This window comes from Cryptomeria japonica, chromosome 8 (assembly GCF_030272615.1).
Source record: "Cryptomeria japonica chromosome 8, Sugi_1.0, whole genome shotgun sequence".
In the NCBI taxonomy this organism is placed as follows: Eukaryota; Viridiplantae; Streptophyta; class Pinopsida; order Cupressales; family Cupressaceae; genus Cryptomeria; species Cryptomeria japonica.
In genome coordinates, this window is record NC_081412.1 from 190,471,179 (window position 1) to 190,493,269 (window position 22,091).

The 22,091-nt window shown below is 33.7% G+C and overlaps 2 protein-coding genes across 2 annotated transcripts; one reads left to right on the forward strand and one right to left on the reverse strand.

Annotated features, from left to right (window-relative positions):
• Positions 1-1,490: 1,490 nt before the first annotated feature.
• Positions 1,491-9,551, forward strand: LOC131048351 (protein PLASTID MOVEMENT IMPAIRED 1). Its single transcript, XM_057982279.2, has 5 exons — positions 1,491-2,648; positions 3,206-3,778; positions 4,134-4,674; positions 5,883-6,423; positions 8,357-9,551. Exons 1-5 carry the CDS (start codon positions 1,902-1,904, stop codon positions 9,270-9,272), a joined length of 3,318 nt encoding a protein of 1,105 aa, XP_057838262.2. The 5' UTR covers positions 1,491-1,901; the 3' UTR covers positions 9,273-9,551.
• A 4,920-nt stretch (positions 9,552-14,471) lies between these two features.
• Positions 14,472-14,861, reverse strand: LOC131048370 (14 kDa proline-rich protein DC2.15-like). The gene has a single exon (XM_057982313.2). It carries the CDS (start codon positions 14,859-14,861, stop codon positions 14,472-14,474), a length of 390 nt encoding a protein of 129 aa, XP_057838296.2.
• Between the last annotated feature and the right edge of the window lie 7,230 nt (positions 14,862-22,091).

A 22,091-nucleotide genomic window follows, 5' to 3' on the forward strand; every position in this document is an offset into this window, starting at 1 on the left:
TATGATAGAGGTAAGAGTGATTCTAAGAATGCTTTAGAAGGGAGGGATTTTGAGAGCATGTAAAATGATAAGTATCTATGATGAATTATGACCTATGGATGGTGTCTTTTTATACTCGAACATGTAGATAACTTACATTTTTTAGCATAGGAATTAGCAAATAGCACCAACTAACAATTGAATTGACTTAAGTCTATGATAAAATAAAAATTCTAAAACTTTTGATCAAATTTATGAATTTGAAAATAAAATAAAATAAAATAAATCTTTAGACACAAAATTTATATTTAAAAAAATATATAAAAAAATGTTAAATATAATTATTAATAATCATATCAATGAAAACACTAAAACAATACAAATTATATACTAAAATTGTATAATTAAAACCCTTAATACAAAATACACCTAATACCTATAGCAACAAACCCAAACAAAACCTTAGCTATAAAGTCCACTCAAAGATATACTTAGGGTGGTATAAGTAGACAATATGAGAGTACGAGGGAATGATAAGCACCATAATAAGTCAAAGATAACTTTTTAACTGAAAGTTGGGACAACATGAAATACAAGGATGCTACTCAAATAACCCCAAGCCTATTATTTGTAGTCTCCAAAAGGATGTTTTGTTTGAGAGCACCGGATTTTCTACACACGGCTACAACCCAAACACCTCTGGCCTCTTCGCTAGACTGGCATATGGGACTGACCCTAAATTTCACGGTGTATTTAGCTAGCTCCTTCCTTTCATAGCAGTATAAGATTTTTTAAAAGCAAATAGGTAAATTGGAAGAACTTAAACAGTAGTATGTTGTGGATTAATGAATTTTAGATTAATAAGATATATGATATATGTGGGTCATCAAAATATTATAGTTTAATTGATTGAATATAATTGATAAGAGTGATGATATGTTTTCTGATTACGTCATTTATCAATATTCAAATTCTTATAAATATGATTGAAAGATCATTATGATTGAAAGATCATTATCATACTTGAAATAACTTTGATGAATGAATACCTTTTAATTATTAACTTGAAGTGAATGATATAAACCTTTTTAAACCTAACCCAATCTAGATTTTATAGTGAATCATCCAAATGTTATATATAATGAGAGGTAAGATTAACAGTGGCATTTAGCAGACGGGACAATAAAACCCATACAGACATACAGGCGTCAAATTTATTTACAAACAGATAAGATAACCACTGGGTCCACATGGCATCAAATGAGTCTGGACTGCGAGTGATTCACAACAGGGACAAAATAGCAGACATGGACAGGATCCTTTCCAATTAAAGAGGAGAAGATCGTGGCCATCAAACCCAGAAATAGCCTGGAAATTCAATCAGTCACTTGCAGTCAGCTTACAATTTTCACTCTCAGAAATCTTGATCTGAATTGGGTCAATTATAAATTGATTTTTCTCATGGTTGTTTAAAACACTTGTTTCTAGCTCTGTCATGTTGTAAAAAAAAAGTTTTTAGTTAAGTTTCTGAGATAAACAAGGAAGAATGAAGGCCACATTTTCCAGAAATTTGTTTCTAATTTTCTTCCAAAGATTATAGTTATGTGGTGTGAATGTCGCAGCCATTCGTTTTTGTTAGGCAAGAATGTGCAGGTCAATCAACCTGAGCCATCCCTGTCACTTTCTTCTCATCCTTCTTATCTCCTTATCCTTTGCAACCAAACCAAATAAAAATTCCTTAACCAGAACTACTAATATCCAAGAGAAGGGGAACATTATAATTGATTTCAAATCTTAACCAGATTGGCTTTGAGAAATCCCATTAAGATGGAATGGGAAACAGGGTTTAACAGAGTACTTTGAGTTCTTGCTGGATTTGTGAAAGTGATTAATTAGTGTGATTTTTTTGTTCTTTTTGAGACATGGAGAGGCCAGGAAGTACTTCTTCCCCTGCCAGAAGAAATTCCAACAGTCAGCTATTAGAAGAATTGGAGGCTCTAAGCCAATCTCTGTACAAATCAGAGACACCCAAAAGAGGAGCTTCACTTTCTAATGTAAACGAAGGGATTTCATTACCAGGCCTGGCAAATCCTCGCCAAGAAGCTTTCATGGCTTCCAAAAACAAAAGGCATTCATTTGCTAATCCCCACTCTCATTCAAATGACAGTGGAGAATTGGCTACTGCGGGTCGTAAGGTTAGACATTCTACTTCTGCAGCGTCATCCGTTTCTGGACTTAATGATGCAGATAACACGGACATCAGAGGAAGAAGGAAGAGAAATTCAATGAGTCCCTTCAGATGGCGCAGAGGCGAAGCACGCCATTCAGAAGACGATAATGGTTGTGATATTATAATAGAGGATGAATTTGAGCGGAAGTTGGAGGAATCTGGAGACAAAAGCAAAGGATTTTGGACTTGGAAGCCTATGAGAGCTCTGTCACACATTGGATTGCATCGTTTTACCTGTGTATTCTCTGTTTATGTAAATGTCATAGAAGGCTTGTCCAGCTCCATGAATGGGCTTAGGCTTACTGTTCTCCTGCGAAAGAAGGAAACCAAAGATGGGGCAGTTGAGACCATGCCTTGCCGTGTGTACGAAGGCACTGCTGAATTTGAAGAAATTCTTCATATCAGGTGCCATGTCTATGGAGGGAAACACCATTCTCAGGTACTTGTCATTATTACTTATTACCGGTCTCTGGATTTTTATGCCCATGATCTATAAATTTGAAATTTGAAATTCACATGCTAGTATTTATAGGTTAGTGTGACTGCAAGAAAAATATATTTTAATGGAAAGTTGTTAAAAAATTATAATTTGTCATGTTTGTGTTTTTAAAACTGAGGTTGAGGAAACGAATTTAAAAATAAAATTTGAGACAAAGACTGGTGTTAATCTCTTAGAATGCCACCACAGCTAAGCAATTCTTATGAATAGTTGAAGGAACTGAATTGGATGCTTATTTTCTTACAATGCCTGCTTCCATGTTACCTGGAACTTGGTTTAACAAGTATTGCTTAAACTTTTTCTCTGCAGATGTTAAACAGTTAGGTACCATATGTTCTTTATCTATTAAAACAGTTGAAATGGGCATGCAATCTAACTCCAGCTGTTTCTCAATCTTATCCACCTTTGGGTCTACTCCTGTTTTTGCTATACTAATCTTACACCAAAGTTTAAACACATTGATTGACATTAATTGTGTCAATTTTATTTGACTTCAGGGGTTCAAGTTTCAGTCAAGGCCATTTACTATATCGGTAATTGCAGTAGATGCTGAGGAATTGGATTTGGGCAGGCATCACCTGGATCTGAGCATGTTGCTGCAAGATACTGAGAGAATGCAAGCTGCAGGAGAGGAATGCAATGGCTGGAATGTCCATTATGATCTGTGGGGAAAAGCCAGAGGTGCAAAGCTTGCTGTGAGTTTAGGATACGAGATCCTGGATAAAGATGGGCATGGCAGTCAGATTGGGAATATCAATGCAAGGTTTAAGGATTCACATTCCAGAGACAGAAGGGTTTCCAAGAGCCTCCCCAATTCGGCCAGGGGAACACCCAAGATGGTCTCTGCTGGATTTTTGTATGAAAACATGGGCTCCTCGCCTTACAATCAGATGGAGCCTGGAAGGGAGATGCTCAATTTTGTCAAAATGGATAACTTCAATCTGAATGATGAGGCAGATCACTCTCGTATGTCACAAAATTGGGCACAAGGAAGCTTTGTACAAAGAGATGGTGCAGGTTCAAGTTCTCATACATCCATTGCCCTCAGCACCCACCAGGAGTCAAATATGGTACCCTCCATAACCCTCTTGCAATAAAATATACACAAGTTAAATATATCCTACTAATCCTAACCTTTTGGGTTTCTTAAGTTCTAGACTTGTGAAGATATATCTAAATTATTCAGATTTTTAGATCTTTAACTGAGATCATCCTGCCTTTTCTTCCCCACCCTTTTTAAAGTTTTGTCTGCAATTTATTCTTTCACTCTGTTTTTCTTTATGGTATATCACCGAGTCTGATCTCAAACATTGATTGGAAAACTAATACAATTGAATTCAAATTTCAGAAGCAATCTTAACCAATCTAATCCAATTGAGAGCTTATTCACACCTAATTTACTGATTATGCCTTGTTTATACATAGGACAATGAAGCAGCGCATTCCTCTTATCTTCAGTCTAATCTCCGGGGTTCAGAATTGGATACCTTAGAAGAAGGGGAGAACCAAGAAGAGGAAGGAGATTTTGAGGTTGTGGAAAAAGGAGTGGAAATTCAAAGGCCTGTGGAAGAAATACCGGCTACTAGTACTGCAACAGATTCTGTAGAGAACTTAGATAACAAGGTGGAAAAGGAGGAAGAAGAGGAGGCAGGAGGAGGAGAGATTGTGAAGGAAGTAGTGCAGGAAGATCAGCTGAGGCAGAGTAAGAGGCTGAGCGAGCTTGATCAAATTTTTGAAAAGATTCATGCACTGGAGTCTGTGATCTTGGAAAAGACCAGCAATGAATTATCAGCGGATTCCATGAATCAAAACCCTAGCAATGAGGGTTTTGAGGATGTGGCAGCTAAGAAGGGCTCGGATTGTGCAATTAAGGGCGATGAGAATATAGAGGAGGAAGCTGAGCTAGTAGAAGGAGAGTTCTTGCACATGCTGGAAGAAGAAGATGCAGAATTTGGAGAGAAAGAAGGTACACAATTAAATGTCTACCATCTGTTACATATTACATCTATACTAATTGATTAAGACGATAAAAAATTGAAGATTCTAATTTTACTTCCAATTGCCCTGAGGAAAAATACCTCTTTTAGAAATTCAACTCCTAGACCACCTTTTTGCAAGCCAACGACTTCATTAACTGGTCCGATTTGATCAACTTTGATTAAGACAGAAAAAATTGAATATACTAATTTTACTTCTTTCAGAAATTCAACCCCAGACCACCTTTTTGCAAGCCAATAACTTCATTAAATGGTCTAGTTTGAATTTTGATCAAATTTGATTCAACTGAAGTAGATAAAAATACAACTTTGATTCAACTGAAATAATAAAAAGTACAACATACCAGATAGTCATGCTCGTCTGGATGTTCCCCTGTAAAAGTGTCAATAAATTCTTTTGGTGATCAATAACAGTTTATCCAAGCAAGTTGGAGAAGTTTAGACATCTCAGGGGTTATGTTCAATTGTCTTTGGAACATCTTTCAATTGTGACCTTTTTATATTTTGTTGAGCCTTTCTTGGATCAATTAGGACTCAAACCTAAGACTTTCCATATTTTGTTTAGCTTTTCATGGATCAATTAGGACTCAAACCTAGGACTTTCCATATTCTGTTGAAATGCTCTACCACTGAGCTACCGGCGACTTTATGACCAGTCCATCTTTGGTCTAGTTGTAGCTTACTTCCAAACACCCTCTTAAGCCACTCTATAGAATGCTTAGGGCTCTTAGCCTGACCTGACTTGATACCATGTCGAGCTTTTCATGGACCAGATAAGACTCAAACCTAAGACTTCTTCAATTTGCTACCTGAGTACCTTTACCTCTGAACTACTGAGCCCTTTAAGAACAGTTCATCTTTGATCGAGATAACTTATTTCCAACAACTGAACTACTGACCCTTTTAAGAACAATTCATCTTCAATCCTAATATAACTCATTTCCAACAACTGAACTACTGATCCCTTTAAGAACAGTTCATCTTCGATCCGGATATAACTTATTTAACTACTGATCCCTTTAAGAACAGTTCATCTTCGATCCGGATATAACTTATTTCCAACATATTTAGTCTCCCATTGTTAATATGCTAAAAACTGCACATTTATATAATTGAAATCCGTTCATTGGGAAGGAATTAATTATTGAACTTATTGTGTTTCTATGTAAATGTGCAGCTATATTCCCATCACCCAACTCTGCTGAAAAAGATATGGAGCTAGCTTTGATATTAGAGGCAGCAGAAAATGAGTTGCAGAAGGCAACACATTCCTTGGAGAGTAAGAGGCGAGCTGCATTGCTTGAAGATGAAGAGACAGAGGCATTAATGCTTGAATGGGGATTGAATGAAGATGTCTTTCAGAACTCACCCCCCAAGTCTGATAATCCTGCTGGTTTAGGCTCTGGACAATCTAAATTACCGGATCTGGGAGAAGGACTGGGTTGTGTAGTGCGTACCAGAGATGGAGGAATGCTTGCATCAATGGACCCCGGGCACTTTAGGACTGGTCAAAGATTGGTGATGCATGTGTCCAAGCCTGTTGTAGTCCCTGCTGAAATGGGTGATAATTCTGTTGAAATTCTTCAGAGAATGGCAGGCATGGGAACTGCCAGCATGGCTGCACAGGCCATGAAGTGCATGCCACTTGATGACATTACTGGCAAAACTGTGGGTCAGATTGCATTTGAAGGGATGGCTAGCGTTATAACCAAGCACGGGTATGTTCTGCACTTCACCTTTTTCTGAAACCTTTTAAAGATTTGATGCAAGAATCTCTTTGTCTAGTAAGTTATGCAACTAAAATTTTCATATTTAGAAGAAAATGTTTCTTTTACTCATGGAAGATGGGCTGCATGAATTGACTATTAAACAGTTAATTATTGTAAGAACTAAGAAAAATAATTATATAAAAAATTTGAATTATTTTAAAAAATTAAGTTTTTTTTTTTAAAACTTGGCACTTACATTAAATTTTGAAGAGTCCGTTTAACACAACTTACTAATTAGAATGATTATATTCTACAACTCTTTTTCCAGATTTCTACTGATGTTCACCTGCTAAATATTCTATTTAAATTGTTCTTATTTTTTTTTAATTTATTATTACTAATTATTTTTCAATTTTAAATTTAAATAATATTTTGTAATATATTCAATTATATAATAATTTATCTATATATTTCATTAAGAATAAATAAGAAATACTTTTAAAAACTCAACAAATATTATAAAGATGATAATAACAAAGAACAATTTTAAGATTGTATATATTAATAACTGCACTAAATATTAAGTAAGACAAATTGAAAGAAATATTTCCTTCTGAACTGATTTTTTTCTTAATTTTGTGGCTTTCAAGAATTCATCTCTTATAACTATAAATGATTCATTTTTTCATCAGCACTTGCGGTCATCTTCAATGACCCATCATGAGGAAAATCTTGATGATCGGATGAATTAGATAGAAGGAAAATCTTGATAATGGGTCATGGAACACGATTAAAAGATTGATTAAAAAACTCATCACAGAGTCAAATCCAAGAACTATCAAGCTAATTCACAATAATAATATATTATATTATTTATTCAACCAAATAAAATTGAGATGGATGACCTCCTTAAAAAATCTTCAAGAAAATGAGTGACCTCCTTAAAAAATCTTCAAGAAAATGAGTGACCTCCTAATGATCTTTATGAAATCTTTCACCCATATGATGCTTCTAAATAATTTAATAGATTATAAAACATTATAAATTAATTTTTTTATCTAACTAAATAAATATTAAATTATAAAATATTATAATTTTTTAATACATATTTTAAAAATAATTTTATTGTTAATTTTCTTTATTTAATAGCTTATTAGAAAGAAAAATAATAATTTAAAACAAATAATTTTTTAAAGTGAAATTGTATTCATATACTTTAATTTAATAAATTATAAATTATTAAAAACAATTTTTTAAAATCTATTTATAGGAAGGTTTGTAACCAATTTCTTTAATTCAATTAAATACAAAATCTTATAAATTTATTTATTTATTTATTTTGTTGGAAGGTATTATATCAAACCTAGAATCATGTAGATGTCTCATAAGAAGTATGATCTATAGGTTGAAATCTCTTTAGTTAAAAGTCAAGGATTGAGGGGTATCTATTTGAGGCACATCTCTTATCATACTTGGGTCTTGCACTTGATTCTTATTGAACTCATTCAAATCCTTTCAACTTTACTAATAAACCAAAATGATCAATGACAATTTTATTTGTTTTATAAAAAAATGTGATAATTTTCTTTTTTAATTTTAGAATATAAAATATTATAAACAAATAATTTAATAAATTACAAATGAAAATTATTCTCAAGCTATGAAATATTACAAACAAAATCTTTATATCTTTAAATGTGTTAATTTAAAAACTAAAATTGAATAATAAAAAATTATAAAAATAAAAGAGTTTGCAGTCAATTTCCTTTTCCAAAACGGCCTTTTATGAAATGAATTTATACCTTTTATTCTTTGTGGTGACATTATTTGAATGCTTATAAAAGCTATAATGGCTGTTGTATTATGATATTCTGTAATGTGTGATTCTGATTCAATGTTCATGATAGTTCCTCAGCCTAATTACACCATTTATGATAAGCAGACACTCTGAACACAAAGTGAATTCAGTAGCTGCAAGCTGGAAGCCTAAATCTGGAGGCCTGCAAACCATAGACAATCTCAAGGAGGAATATGTCTCTCTGGACAGCATAGCACCTCTAGCCATGCAACAGATTGAATCAATGGCCTTGGAGGGGCTGAAAATTCAAGCAGAAATGGCTGAAGAAGAAGCCCCCTACACTTTACCTCCAGTCCCATTGCCCAAGAATGGGACCTTAGGCCAGCTCTTAGCTGCTGCAGCAGACAACAATGATGAAGCCTCCAATGGTCTCATGGCAATGGCCATTTCTCTAGAAGATTGGACAAGAATAGATGCAGGCCTTCCTCAAGAAGAAGAAGCACCCAAGGGCAATAAGACTAGGGCAATTCTTGCTGCCCACCATGCCCATGGACACAAAAACAAAGAGCATGGTCACATGGGCAATGCCCTAACTATTGCATTGCTTGTGCAACTGAGAGACCCATTAAGAAACTATGAAGCAGTTGGGTCTCCAATGATTGCACTTGTGCAGGCTGAAAGAGTTAGGGTTCCTCCAGGACCCAAAGTTTCTAGAACAGTCCCTGTGTCCATTAATGGGGAGGAAAAGGAGGATGAAATGGATCAACCAAGGTTCAAGATCAAGGAGGTTCATTTGTCTGGACTGAAACTCCAGATGGATGAGAAGAAATCTGTGTGGGGCTCTCAAAAACAGTTTCAGACAGGATCCAAATGGTTGCTTGCCAATGGTATGGGCAAGGACACTAAACATCCTTTGCTTAAGTCTAAATTGCATAATGCACAGAGCAAGGGCAAACATGGAGAATCTATATGGAGTTTATCTGCTACTTCTGAGAAGAACAAGGAGACTACTAGAAATCCAGATGTTGTTTTTCCCAGGAGATTCATCTGGAGAGGGTGAAATCTTTTAGAATTCTGTTCTATATGTTCCTTTCAATATGTATATTGTTTGATCTAAGCACTACCAGCTGGCTGAGTCCTCTCAGATACTGATTATTGCTAAATTTATGAGGAATTCAATAGATGCATTCATATTATTTGTATTTGTATAGGTAGAACAAGGACCAGCTACTGTTAGTGCCAATCTCCAATTAGCTATTGCAATTTGTTTATTTGGTGTATAATAAAGTTCTTAAAAAATAGCATTGCATTAATATGGTTTATATTGCTTTTATGTTTACATATTTATTTTTTGAAATGCGTGGTTATATTTTATTTGTATAATTGTATTTAAGTTTTATATATTTGTATAATTGTATTTAAGTTTTATATATGTGTTCATTTTTTGCTCACACAATCTTTCAATTACTAACTTTAAAGGAAAAAAAAGATAGTTAAGAAGTTCATTAATATATTTTACATATACCAATAGCACTTTATTTATCTTCCAATTACTAACTTTAAAGAAACAAAAAAATGATAGTTAAAAAGTTCATTATGATATTTCACATATGCTAATAGCTGTCTACTTGTATCTTGAGCTGTCTACTTGTATCTTGAGCTGTCTACTTGTATCCGTACCCATAAGACACATAGCGGGCTACTTGTATTTGTACTCATAGGACACAACTATTAGGACATTTGTGCATAAGTGTTCGTAAAAACAATTATAAGAGGAAATGTATTGGTTTTTAAAAGAATATGTATTGGATTAGTTGTGCACATATTAAATCATCCAACATCAACCAAATTTTTTTGTACAGTTTAAGATATGTGGGTGCACAAAGTTAGCTATAACCACTATTGGTACTCTTCTCCTATATAAAAAAATTAAATAGTATTTTAAATTTTTTTTGTTTAGATTTAAATTATATTTTTTATTAAAAATTATAAAATACCTATATTAGTTTCGAAATACATTTTAATAATTTTTTTAAATATTTTGTAGTATTTTTAAAGAATATACTTATTTCTTAATACATTTTTTATTAGAAAAAATATAGATTACAATTTTTTAAACGCACTTTTCCATAATTTTTCATTACATTTTATTATTATTAATTTTTCATTTCATATTAACTATAATTTAGAACAATATCATTTCATAATGTGTAGTTTTTTTAATATAACAAAACTATTGTTATTACAACTTATACTTCAATTCAAAATGCTTATTAATAGATCTATGTTAAATTTCATGAAACGATGACTATATTGATGCTCTAATCGTAGCTTTAAAATATTCATTGAAGCCTTAACATATATATAAACACATAACTTTATTGTTTAAAACCAAATCAATGTTGTTTAGAAAATATTTTCCTCTATTTGCATATTTGAAATGAGAATATATATTTTGTCAATTTTTTCAAAAGAGAAGTGGCTTATAAGTTGATATTTTCAAATGGGAATATTATTGCAAAAATGAATTTAAAAGAATGCAAAAATATTTCAAAGGCTTCTAATACAAGGTTAGTAGTTGTATTTAGGAACATTGAGTCCATGTATAGGAATTTTAGATTATGGGGTTCCCCTACTCTCATCAACTAGTCTGAGTGGACATAGAGTTTTGCGGCTTATCTTTTAATGATGCTAGCTACATTTTGAGGTATAGATTTTTTTCTCCCCCATTTATATACCCCAACATTAAAATGGTTGAGGTTTACCTTAAGGTGATGAAATCCCTAAGAAGGCCTCGTAATAGGTCAAGTTTATACTAGGTGTTTTTGATCACCCAAGTTTGTACAAATTGCAAGGGGAGAGCATAAGTTGTACACAAACTAGTAAGCCTTGGCTAACATAAAAAATAATCTAAAAAAATGAAGAATGTGTGATTTTTGGTGTATGTAAGATCACACAAAGTGTAAGGAGAGAGCATACGTCTGCAAAAGCTTACAAACAAGACAAACAAGTGCATTAACCAACTAAACTAACTTTACTGCCTAGATAAGTGAGATTTGTTTTTTGAAAATATGAAACCTACATCAAACCATTATTATTTTTTATCAACCAAGATTTTTACAAGTGTAGATAGCTACACCACTTTTTCTAGTGAACCAAGTAAACAAGTTAGCCAAAAACCCTAACTTAAAACATTAAAAATTTGTAAACTAAAACACAGGCATCTCAAGATGAAGCAAAGATTCCTTAGGATGATATAAAGGAACCTTAATATGATATAGAGTCACCTTAGGATGATACATAGGTGCCTTAGGTGAAACAGAGGTGCAATTGCATAGAAAACTCAAAAATAACAGTTTTACCTTCTAAAATATAATTTTGGGGCCTAAAAGTGTTATTCAACTTATGAAATATTTAGAATAGATATTCCATATGATGCAAACCTATCAAATCAAGCCAAAAGGAAATCACAATATACCATAAAAGAGCTCACAACACCCAATTTGTTAGAAAAGCTTAGAAACCCTAGTTTAAGGAATAATAAAAATCCATAGGAAAAATTGATTTATGCCAAAAGGGGGTTAGTACACTGGAAAAATATAATCTTAGGACATAAATAATGATCCACAAGATTAAAAGTCCCTAATTTAGTTACCAAAACAACCTTAGTTAAGAAACTTGAACAAAAACTTTAGTTTAAGAAGCACCCTAAAACCCTAAGAAAATCCTAGTTTTGATTGAAGATTATTGATAACTTCCAATACCATAGTGTTAGAATGATATATACATGCAAATAAAACCCTCAAGAGATGACATAAAACCCTTGTTACAAGTGTGGTTGTCGTTGCACCAAAAGATCAACCTGTTAATGTCCGATACAACCACTAGACTTATACAATCCACAGGAGGCAGTTAAGCCATGTCACAAACCCAAGTGTTGCACTACACAACAAATGAGACCAAGGGCGCACACCTTACAACAATCCCCGCCAACGCAAGGGAGGGGTTTGAACACATGACCAAGCTCTGATACCACTTATTACAAGTGTGGTTGTCGTTGCACCAAAAGATCAACCTTTTAATGCCCGATACAACCACTAGACTTATAGAATTCATAGGAGGCGGTTAAGCCATGTCACAAACCCAAGTGCTGCACTACACAACACAAGGAGACCAAGGACGCACACCTTGCAACAACCCTAAGCCAAAACTATCAGACAAAGGTACCAAATGTAACTTGAGCACTTAAAGCATAGTTCTGAGCAACAAAAGTGCCTTTATTTGAAGTACACGCACCTTAGGATGAATAATAAGAGTCTTGTGATTATATAGAGGCACCTTAGAGATAAATAGATATGCATTTTCATAGTCAGGGACTCAAAAATGCAATATGCATCTAAAAAATGATAAAAAATCAATAAAAAAGGTTAGTACAGGGACGTGGGTCCCATTGAACATTCCAAAATGAAGAAATGAGAGAATAGATTAAGGAAAAGAAACATAAGAAATAAAAATGAAATTAAATTTATACCTCAACTACTTCCAGCTTCCTTGATAGAGCTCAAAATAGAATGCACCATAGTTCTATTTGATTTGCTCTTGATATGTGGATTTCTCGATAAACCAACATAACCTTGTCATGATAGCAATAAAATGATCAAAATAGTAGCAAAAAATTAATAGAATAAGTGTTCATGAGGTGGATTGATTGAAGACCTCAAAATATAGAAAGCTTAGGAGGCAACATCAAGGGCTATGGTTAAGAGGTTAAATACATGGATTAGATTGAAGGATGATTAGGGTTAGGCTAGAAAGATGTAGTCATGTGACCAGTGTCACATGATAAGAAAGATATAGGGCTTGGGATAAAGTTAGGGAAACATCCTTATAGGAAGGCCAAAATTAAGAGGTTTAAGTTAAGATGGATTTACAAGATATAAATTGAGTTGTCTTTAGGTTTCTAGGTTAAACGAATGGAGGTAAAGCTTAAGCTAGACATGTGAAGGGGATAAGGTGGGACATTTGTCACATGATTATGAATTTAGATTATGATCCATGCGAACAAGATGAAAGGCTAGGATTATGTGGACAAGGATAAAGGTAAAAGGTGAATTATGATAATTAAATAAATAAAAGATATATTTTTATTTAATGAGATAGGATAAAGGGTGAAATAATTAAATAAATAATAACCATTTATTTAATTACAATTATTAGGATAGGAATGCGATCAAGGTAAGCTAAAATTAGGTGTGGTTAGGTAAGGGACAATTTTAGGTGTTTACAAAAGTATTTAAAATATCTTACCATTTTGAATAGCAATATACAAGAAGAAGAATGAATGTCTATGAACTCTATATATGATCCAAAGATAACAATGGAGCTCACAAAACTACTCAAAGGTCTCCAATCCACTATCAAACTATTGCCTAATAGGAAATGAAAAACAATCTCCGAAATATATGATGATGATGATGACGATGATACAACTCTGCCCAGAGCATCAAATAGAATATAAATGTTCTCAATGTTATCCTCCAAATCTTCTTTGTAGATTGTTCTTCATCTTCCTATTAAGTCACAATTGATAGTAGACTGAAGACTTATAAACAATTTTTGAAAAGTTCTTCATTATTGTCTTTGGATCACTCATCCTTCTCCTTGCATATTCCTATTCAAAACGGGAAGATATGTTGCACACATTTATGAATTTGATACTATATTAGAACCATAAATTCTTCTACAATATTTATTCTAGACAAGACAGTAAAACATAATAAGATAAATATCCAATAAGTACAATTCATTAATTATCTGTGTGTGTTGCTACCTTGTGAGTGGGTTGTACACACTGGGGGATTAGTCTTGCTTCGGCAAGGACACCTCCAGATTCCACGATAGTGAATATAAAAAAATGATTAATTACAATCAATTTACAATCCACATTTACCATGAATAAACAGAATGAAAAAGTAGAAACACAATTTAACACGAAAATATTTGTTTTCATCACGACCTATTGAATAATTATTTGTTGTTTTGTTTGTGTTTGTGTTTCTTTTTCTTTAGAATACGACCTCGTGTCTATGGACATACCAAATTACACGTATACTTATAGATACCAATGGGGACTCTGAGTGCATTTTCTAGTGATAAAGACTCTACACCATACAATCTCCAGTACACCTTAAACATATCCTTAATAGAAATAAATAAAAAAATTCATGAAGGAGAAGAAATCCATATTTCATACAATAGTTCAGGCACAAACGAAGCTTGAAGGAACCTGCTTCCCACAAGTTATGAGAAGATTGAGAGCAACAGGAATGCTAATGTCGAGGCCCAGTATGTTTGCCTTTACTGCAGTGCAGAGACATACAGCTGCATCCAGCTCTATGAAATCTCCTAGAACGCTGCAACACCTGTGCTGCTTTGGATCCCCAACCACTACGTGGACCAGCTTCAATATGTCCACACAAGCTCCTAGTTGCAGTGTATCTTTAGGGCAAACCAAAGGTCCACTACCAGTTGGTCTAGCTGGAGGTGGTGGGCAATCTTGAATATCATTTTTTGCATGTGTTGAGAGCACCAATGTTGTTATCAGGAGGAGTAGGAGGAGAACACAAACACAAGCATTCTTAGAACCCATCTTCATTTTGTAGGATTGCAGAGCTTACAGGGTTACAATATGAATTCCTCTATATAGATCATAAACTTCTGCTGTAAGGAGATTTTATAGATAATTACTGAATCTCAGTGAACGATAATATTGGAGATTGGTGTCTTCGAACATGTAGTGTCGCAATTTAAACAATTTGTTGGGGCTACCAAGGTTCAAATCTTTGTTTGGGTCAATGTGCTCGCAAGGCCTTGTGCCTTCGCTGGACCATTGTGCTCGCAGAACCCAGTTCATAGCTCTGAGTCAATCCCTCAGGTTAAAAAATTTACCAGACATAATTTAAAAAAAAATAAAAATATTGAAAATTGATCTTAGTTTATATAACATGTTTGAACTTTACTTGACACTTGTTTCAAAGATCTTTACTAAAATTTTAAGACAAGCTCAAATCACATGTTTGAACTTTCTTAATATGAGCTAAAACTATATATATATATATATATTACCACTATACTATATTGATCAGAACTTGGTTTTTACGTAAACTGCAAGTAATTTTTTTTGTCTTTCTCAGTTGTGAAATTTGTCACGGGTCCAGTGTGAAAGATGGTTGCGTACTTTGAATGTGGATTGATTTCCCCAAGGTGATGAAGTCTTGAGACAAACCATGTTTTTTTGCTGTAGCAGGCAACTAGACCTAAAAAAATTACTTTAATTTGTAAAGATTTCTATATTAAAATCTTAGGGCTTGACAATTTTCATTATAAATTCAGTCAAATTCTTGAAGGAAGGATATCTGTTAGATAAATTCTTAAGAAAAGGAAAGACAAGATGCGTTTTACAGAGCTATTTTTGACCAGTAGTGACCGGGGCTGTCAATGGTGGTAAAAGAAATGTATGTGCAGCTTTGATGATCTGTTTTCCACGGGTGTCCTGCAAATTTTCTTCTAGAATGATTTTTTTTTAGATAGCGAATATATTAGATCTGAACTTCTTATGCTCACTCGTACTAGCTTGTGCTTAGGGTGGTCTTCTCAATCTATAGATTAGGTAATGTCCCTGTAAATAAACTTGGTAGTATTACAATTTTTATTTTTATTTTTGTCCTTTTAAGATGATTTAGTCATGACCTTATTTTTGGGTTTAAATCTTACTATAATATATTTGTAGGTTCTTATAATTTGTTGCCAATAGATCAAGGGTCTATTGATCGCTTAGGGATTTTGAATTTGGGTTTCTTATGGATTAATTGATTGAACTCGATTGAACTCAATCTCATGTATATATGTGAATGTCAATGTGTTTTATTAGATAAGATAGGAAATTGACCTAGTCTCTTACATAAGCAAAGAGTTCTTTAACAATGCATAAACTGAAATACTAGATAATAGAAAATGATAGGAAACATTGATTCATAAGATCACAACAAATCAAATGACAAAAAAAAAAGATAAACACAACACAAGAACAACATACAAATAATATAAACTACAATAGAGTAGAACACTAGAATCACAACCTATACTAGAATAGAGTAGAACACCGGAGCTGAGAAACTAAGGCTTCCCACCCTAAATACACATATTATTGAATATGTCCTCTCATTTTGTAGCATGCATGCCAATCCTAGGTTTACTTTTTGTTGGTGTAAATAATTATTCATCTTGGATATTATTACACTTTACTTAAGTTTACTTAGGAAATGCATTTCATAGTAGTTTGGGTATGAGACACTTGGGTGTTTGTGCCATATTGGGATAGTGTGTGTAGGAGAAATTCCACTTTTTATGGTGTTGATCTTGTTACTACTTTATCATATCCACTTATTGTGGAGTGATAATTCCACCTTCGGTGGGTGATCCACCTCATGTAGACTATTATATTATTTCTCCTACCTACCCACACCTATTTCCTACCTACCCTTGTTTCTTATTGAGCCACATGTCATGTTTGTGTGCTCACATATCCCTAGCCTTGCCTATATAAGCAAGCTCATCTACATTGTATGTAATTGATATTATTGATCATTTTCTATTGATGAGAATACAGTTTATTCTTGTCCTATATTGTGTCTCTATTTTGTACATTTCATTGAGCTCTTGATCTTGGCAAAATCTCACACTTTTATTCAACTTTTTCTTAAAAGTATTTTCAACTTCCTTTGAACAAGTTTGCACTTTGAAGCTCTTAATAATATGTGAATGCCAATGTTAATGAATTGAGTGGTGTCTACTTTGATATAGAGATATTATTTCAAGGTTTGCACATTGTTTGTTATTCCAACTTTTTGATACTTCAAGAAGACGATAAGAAAATTATTTTGTAGGTATTTAGACAATGATTAAAAGGATAATGTAATGTATCAAGATTGATGATAATAATATTTATTTGGAGTGTGCTAAAACATATTGAATATATATCAATTTAAGTATCAGCAAACATTTAATTCTATAATTTTTTATTATTAAACTTGAAGATAGCCATTATAAATTTTGATGAATTATTTTAAAGTTGCATTTTATTGTAAATATATAGCAAGAGGTCATACTAACAATGACAATTTTTTTTATTAAGGATGTTTATAAGGTTATATTAACACAACACTTGCAACTTCAATGTTTGACAAACATATTTTCTTTGATACTTAGTTCTTAAGTTACCATGTCAACACAACTTGGAAATCTACAATTATGAAAGGTGCTAAATAATACACATAACTATTGCATATGATTGGAAGCATGTTATAGTTATTTAAAATTGGACACGACACTCTTTACATTTATGAATCTTGTAATATTAAATAAATAACAATATGCAAAATAAAATTCTAATTTAGCTCTAGTGACCAAAAAAAACATGACTATATAATTAAAGTCTTAAAAAAAAATTCAAAAAATAAAAATAAATAAAAAGATTTCTTCAATGAAACAAAACATTAAAAAAAAAAGATATATTTTGTACATAGTTGACTTTTTTGGTGTGCCCTTTGAAAGTACACGATGATCATTTCTATCTTTATAACAAGGTCCAATAAAACTTTCAAAAATTTTAATGTATTCTTTGATATCATAGTTTGAAAAGATATTTAGAACTATATTAAAGTTGTTTTGTTGATCCAAGAATAGATGCATTTCATTTTTATAGCTTATTTTATTTTGGTTTTGTATTTTTTACATATCTCTTTTCAAAGAATATTTTCTTTTTGTGTTTATTTGTTTTGTTTGAAAATTGTGTTACTTTCTTTAAAATAGTTAACCTTCTCATGTGAAGGTTAATTTTGAAAGAAAGAAATAAGAATAATAAAGTATTTATGAATGTCTACACTACAATTTAAGTATAACTCCAAGATAAAAGGTCTCAAGGATCAATACGTTACACAATGTTTGTTTTTATCAAATAATGTGCATGGCCCTACTATTTAATACAACCATTTGGTGCATTGTAAACTAATTCTCAACCTTGAACCCACTTTCCCACCACCAAAATGATTCCCCTTGGTCCAAATGAGTTTGTTACTATAGGATTTTATTTTCCTAGTATAAGCTTTCACACAATTTTATTTTTTAATCTACATATATTTTTAGGGTTGCCTGTATTTAAATTACACATTTTTACAGATATTGTGATTAAAGTGTCTCAACCTTTGAGTCCTCACATTATTTATTTGGGTATTATTTGTTTATTATGGTGCACATTTAATAATATCCCAATTCGCTAACTTTAATAGGAAGCCATATCACTTTGTCGGACTTATATGGTAGGAGAATACAATATGCATAGTGAGGATCACAATAAAGTGCCACTTGTCACCTAGGAACTTCATGGGAGACTTATAGCTTGTGCCTACTCGTAAGAAGTGCGTCATAGTGCCACTTGTCACTTGGGGGCTCATTTGGAGAAATAAGTTTGTGAAAACTTCTTGAAGATGCATGCTAGTGATATGTGTCAAGGCACTTGTGAGTTAAGTATGGCTTGATCCCTATTTGATAGGAAGTTGGTGCCCACTTGGAGAGTTAAGTTTGGATATTGATATATTTATACAAGAGTTATGCAAAAAGAAGTTTTTAATTTCATGTTGAGTTTACATGAAATGTGGGGTGCATTTGAAGATGCACTTATTTATTTAACATGTGTTGTTTCTTATGCAAGTCTAATAATATGCGGTAACTTACTATTTTTTCATGTGTTGTCAAAAGGAAAGTTATCGTTGTGCATGCATGATGGATTTTTAGCATCTTTCATGTGGCATCTTCATGTTTAGGCAAGGGTTTTAGAATGTTGTTTCTTTTAGCATTATAAGCTCTATAAATACAAGTGTTGCTAGAGGAGCTTTATGAGAGGAGTTCATTTTACAGGGGTTATGTTGTTGGATTTTCTCGAGGATAGACTAGGATGTAAATCTCCATATAAAGGCCTAGAGCCTATAATTGTATTGTTATTGTATATGTGTTGCTGAATAATACAATGAGTCCCCTCTAGTATTAGAGTGTGGGGCTTTTCACTCAAAAGGATTTTCCCCACATAAATTGTGTGTTCTTGTTCTTCTGTTTCATCTTTTTGTTTTATTATTTTGTAATATTGAATCTATATGCATGTTACTAAAACCACTTGATCTAGCAAGATCTAAAATTGTAATATCTTTCCTCTAAGGATTAATATTGGAAACTATTTGTGCTTGATTTTGCTTTATGACATAGTAGTGTGCATTTGTGTTGGATATTGGATGTGTATATTGATCTTATATGGTTGTTCTGGGATGCCCGATTTCCCTCCAAAAAATGCCTCTATTGTTTCTAGTACTCAGTATTTAGATAGGAAATAAGTTGTATTGAATACATAAGCATCTATAGTATACTAATTCTCTAGTAGTTTTTCCTACATTTTTGTTGTTTAGGGATTGTTTTGATAAATTTCTAAGTACAATGTTGAAATCAAGTATTTTTATGATAAATTTTAGAGTTAGTATTCCCTATGAATTGATTGGATTGTGGAATTATTGAATGTTGACCATGTAGTCTTTGATCCCTATGTCAAACCTATGACTATTATTCCCTATGGTTTCCATCCTATGCACCTCGCTATGAGCTAGCTCTCTATGGTTGCTACTACTATGGCCTATATACCATAGTAAAGGGTTTAAAGGAGAGGTCTATAAAGACTATGTTAGAGTTATCTTTTATTAGCTAATAATTATTTATTTAATTATTAGTCTATTATACTCTATGCTTAAGCTAAACTTAGGAATCTTATAATTATTTAGGGTTTTCACCTTTAGGGTTTCAAGTTTCCTTTTATAAGGATTCTCTCTTTGTATTTTCATAACAACTGTAATTATTGAATTACATTCTTATTGCACAATCAATATGACTCCTCTTTTATGGATCTTTGAATCCAGGCCCCCATAGCCTTTTTGCTTCTCTCCTTCTGTGACAGGTTTGCATGCAGGTGATCTTTGGGAGCTATAGAGTTGATTTTTCCTCAACTCCACTATGGTATCAGAGCTCCAGATTTGCATGCCCCTGTTCTCTTCATGAGAGATTTTGGGCCTTGTTCTTCAGATCTGTGTATTCGAGGGTTTGTGCAGTTGCTTTTTTTCATTTCTGGGGCTAGCTGATTATTTGGTACATTTTGGTGCCAAAAGGACCTCACGGTTGGATTCAGGAGGCATTTTCCATGAATTTTGATATGAAATTTGATATATCTTGGTGTCAGGTGTTCGGGAGGCAAATTTTTTTAGGCCCCAAGCCATACGGCCTCGAGGCACGCAGATAAAAAAGAAATAATTTTTTTTGGTAGTTTTATGGCTTGTCTAGGAATAACTAGTCATGATCGAGCCGCCGACGGTCTTTACACCACCGGGGCCAGCCCTCACGGTCTCCGCTAGCTGTCTGGGAGCCACCAGCAAACCGAGAGTCACCAATAGCTCGAGAGCCGCTAGCAACTCGGGCCCCGCTAGCTACTCAGCGCACCACTCGGAACTCTACATGGCCGCCTGAAACTCCACCTATCCCATCCATTACCGCTTGGAACTCTGCCTAGCCGCTGCCCGACTGTCGTTTGCAATTGGCGGTTTAAAAAACTGTCGGCCGCCCAACCCTGCTGCCCCTACCAGTCGCTTCGTCGCCTGCTTTGCCTGGCCCCCGCCCAACCCAGCCTGTCTGTCGCTGCTACTCAGCCTGGCCACCGCCGCCTGCTCTGCCGCCCAACCACCTCCCTGCCACCAGCAGGGGGGGGCTTTTTACTTGAAGGGTTTTTTGATAGGTTTTTGGTTTTTTTGCCATAACTTGGGCAAACGGAGTCATTTTTTGTAAAACCTTATATTGTCGGAAAGCTCTTTCCAAGCTGGAGGTTTGAATTTTTTATTTTTCTTTTTTGATGGTGTTTTTTTTCTATCAAAGCTAGAGGTTCATTTTTGCAATCCATGAGACATAACTTGAGCATTCAAACTCCATTTTTCAAAAAAATTATATCATTGGAAAGCTTGTTTTGTGCACTTTCCAATCATATGAGTTTTATTTCCAGATTCTTCTCCAGGTATATTTTATTCAATTTTTTTCTTTTCAACACTCTTGTGAATATCTTGGATATTTCAGGTCATGAGATCTCTTTCTTTGAGTAGGATGTCCCATCTTTGGTTGTTCTTTCTATATTTACAGTCTTTTGTCTCTTCTGATCATTGTAGCATTTTATTCATGCAAACACACTGAGATAAAGTGCCACCATGCATTGTATACCTAGGATCTTGCACATCTTGTGCCTTATTGTACATTCACTACTTATAAAGTGCCATTAGGGGTTTGATGTTTGCCTTTGTTGTGCCATCTACCTTTGTCATGTGAGTGATCCTTCCACTACATTAGCCTCATGATATGTGTCAAGTGAGTGTTCCTTCCACGACACTATGTACTTTCTCTGCACCTTTGATGTTCCTGGTTCTTCGTCATGCAGTTCTTGTTGGCCGTTATTTTGAGTGTGCCCATCCCTCTCCCTTTTCAACATTATGGGGAGGTTTGTCCTATTATTCTAATGCTTCCTTGGTTCGATTGATAAACTTTTCAGTCTTTGGTGTTTCATGCCATTTGTATCTTTGAGTTCGGTTGTTTGCCTTTGTTTTCCATCTGATTCGAGTAGTGTCATTTGAGGGCACTCATGCAGATTACAATCTTCTCTACCTGGTCATGTTCTATTTCAGTGGAGGTTCTTCAGATCAATAGTTACTCTTCGACAGTGTTTGTAGCTATTTCATGCTTTAGTGGTGTT

Coding starts and splice junctions, on each gene's coding strand:
- LOC131048370 (XM_057982313.2), bottom strand. CDS start 14,861: ATGGGTTCTAAGAATGCTTGTGTTTGTGTTCTCCTCCTACTCCTCCTG.
- LOC131048351 (XM_057982279.2), top strand. CDS start 1,902: ATGGAGAGGCCAGGAAGTACTTCTTCCCCTGCCAGAAGAAATTCCAAC. Junction 2,649..3,205: donor GAGGGAAACACCATTCTCAG/GTACTTGTCATT, acceptor ATTTGACTTCAG/GGGTTCAAGTTTCAGTCAAG. Junction 6,424..8,356: donor AGCGTTATAACCAAGCACGG/GTATGTTCTGCA, acceptor TATGATAAGCAG/ACACTCTGAACACAAAGTGA.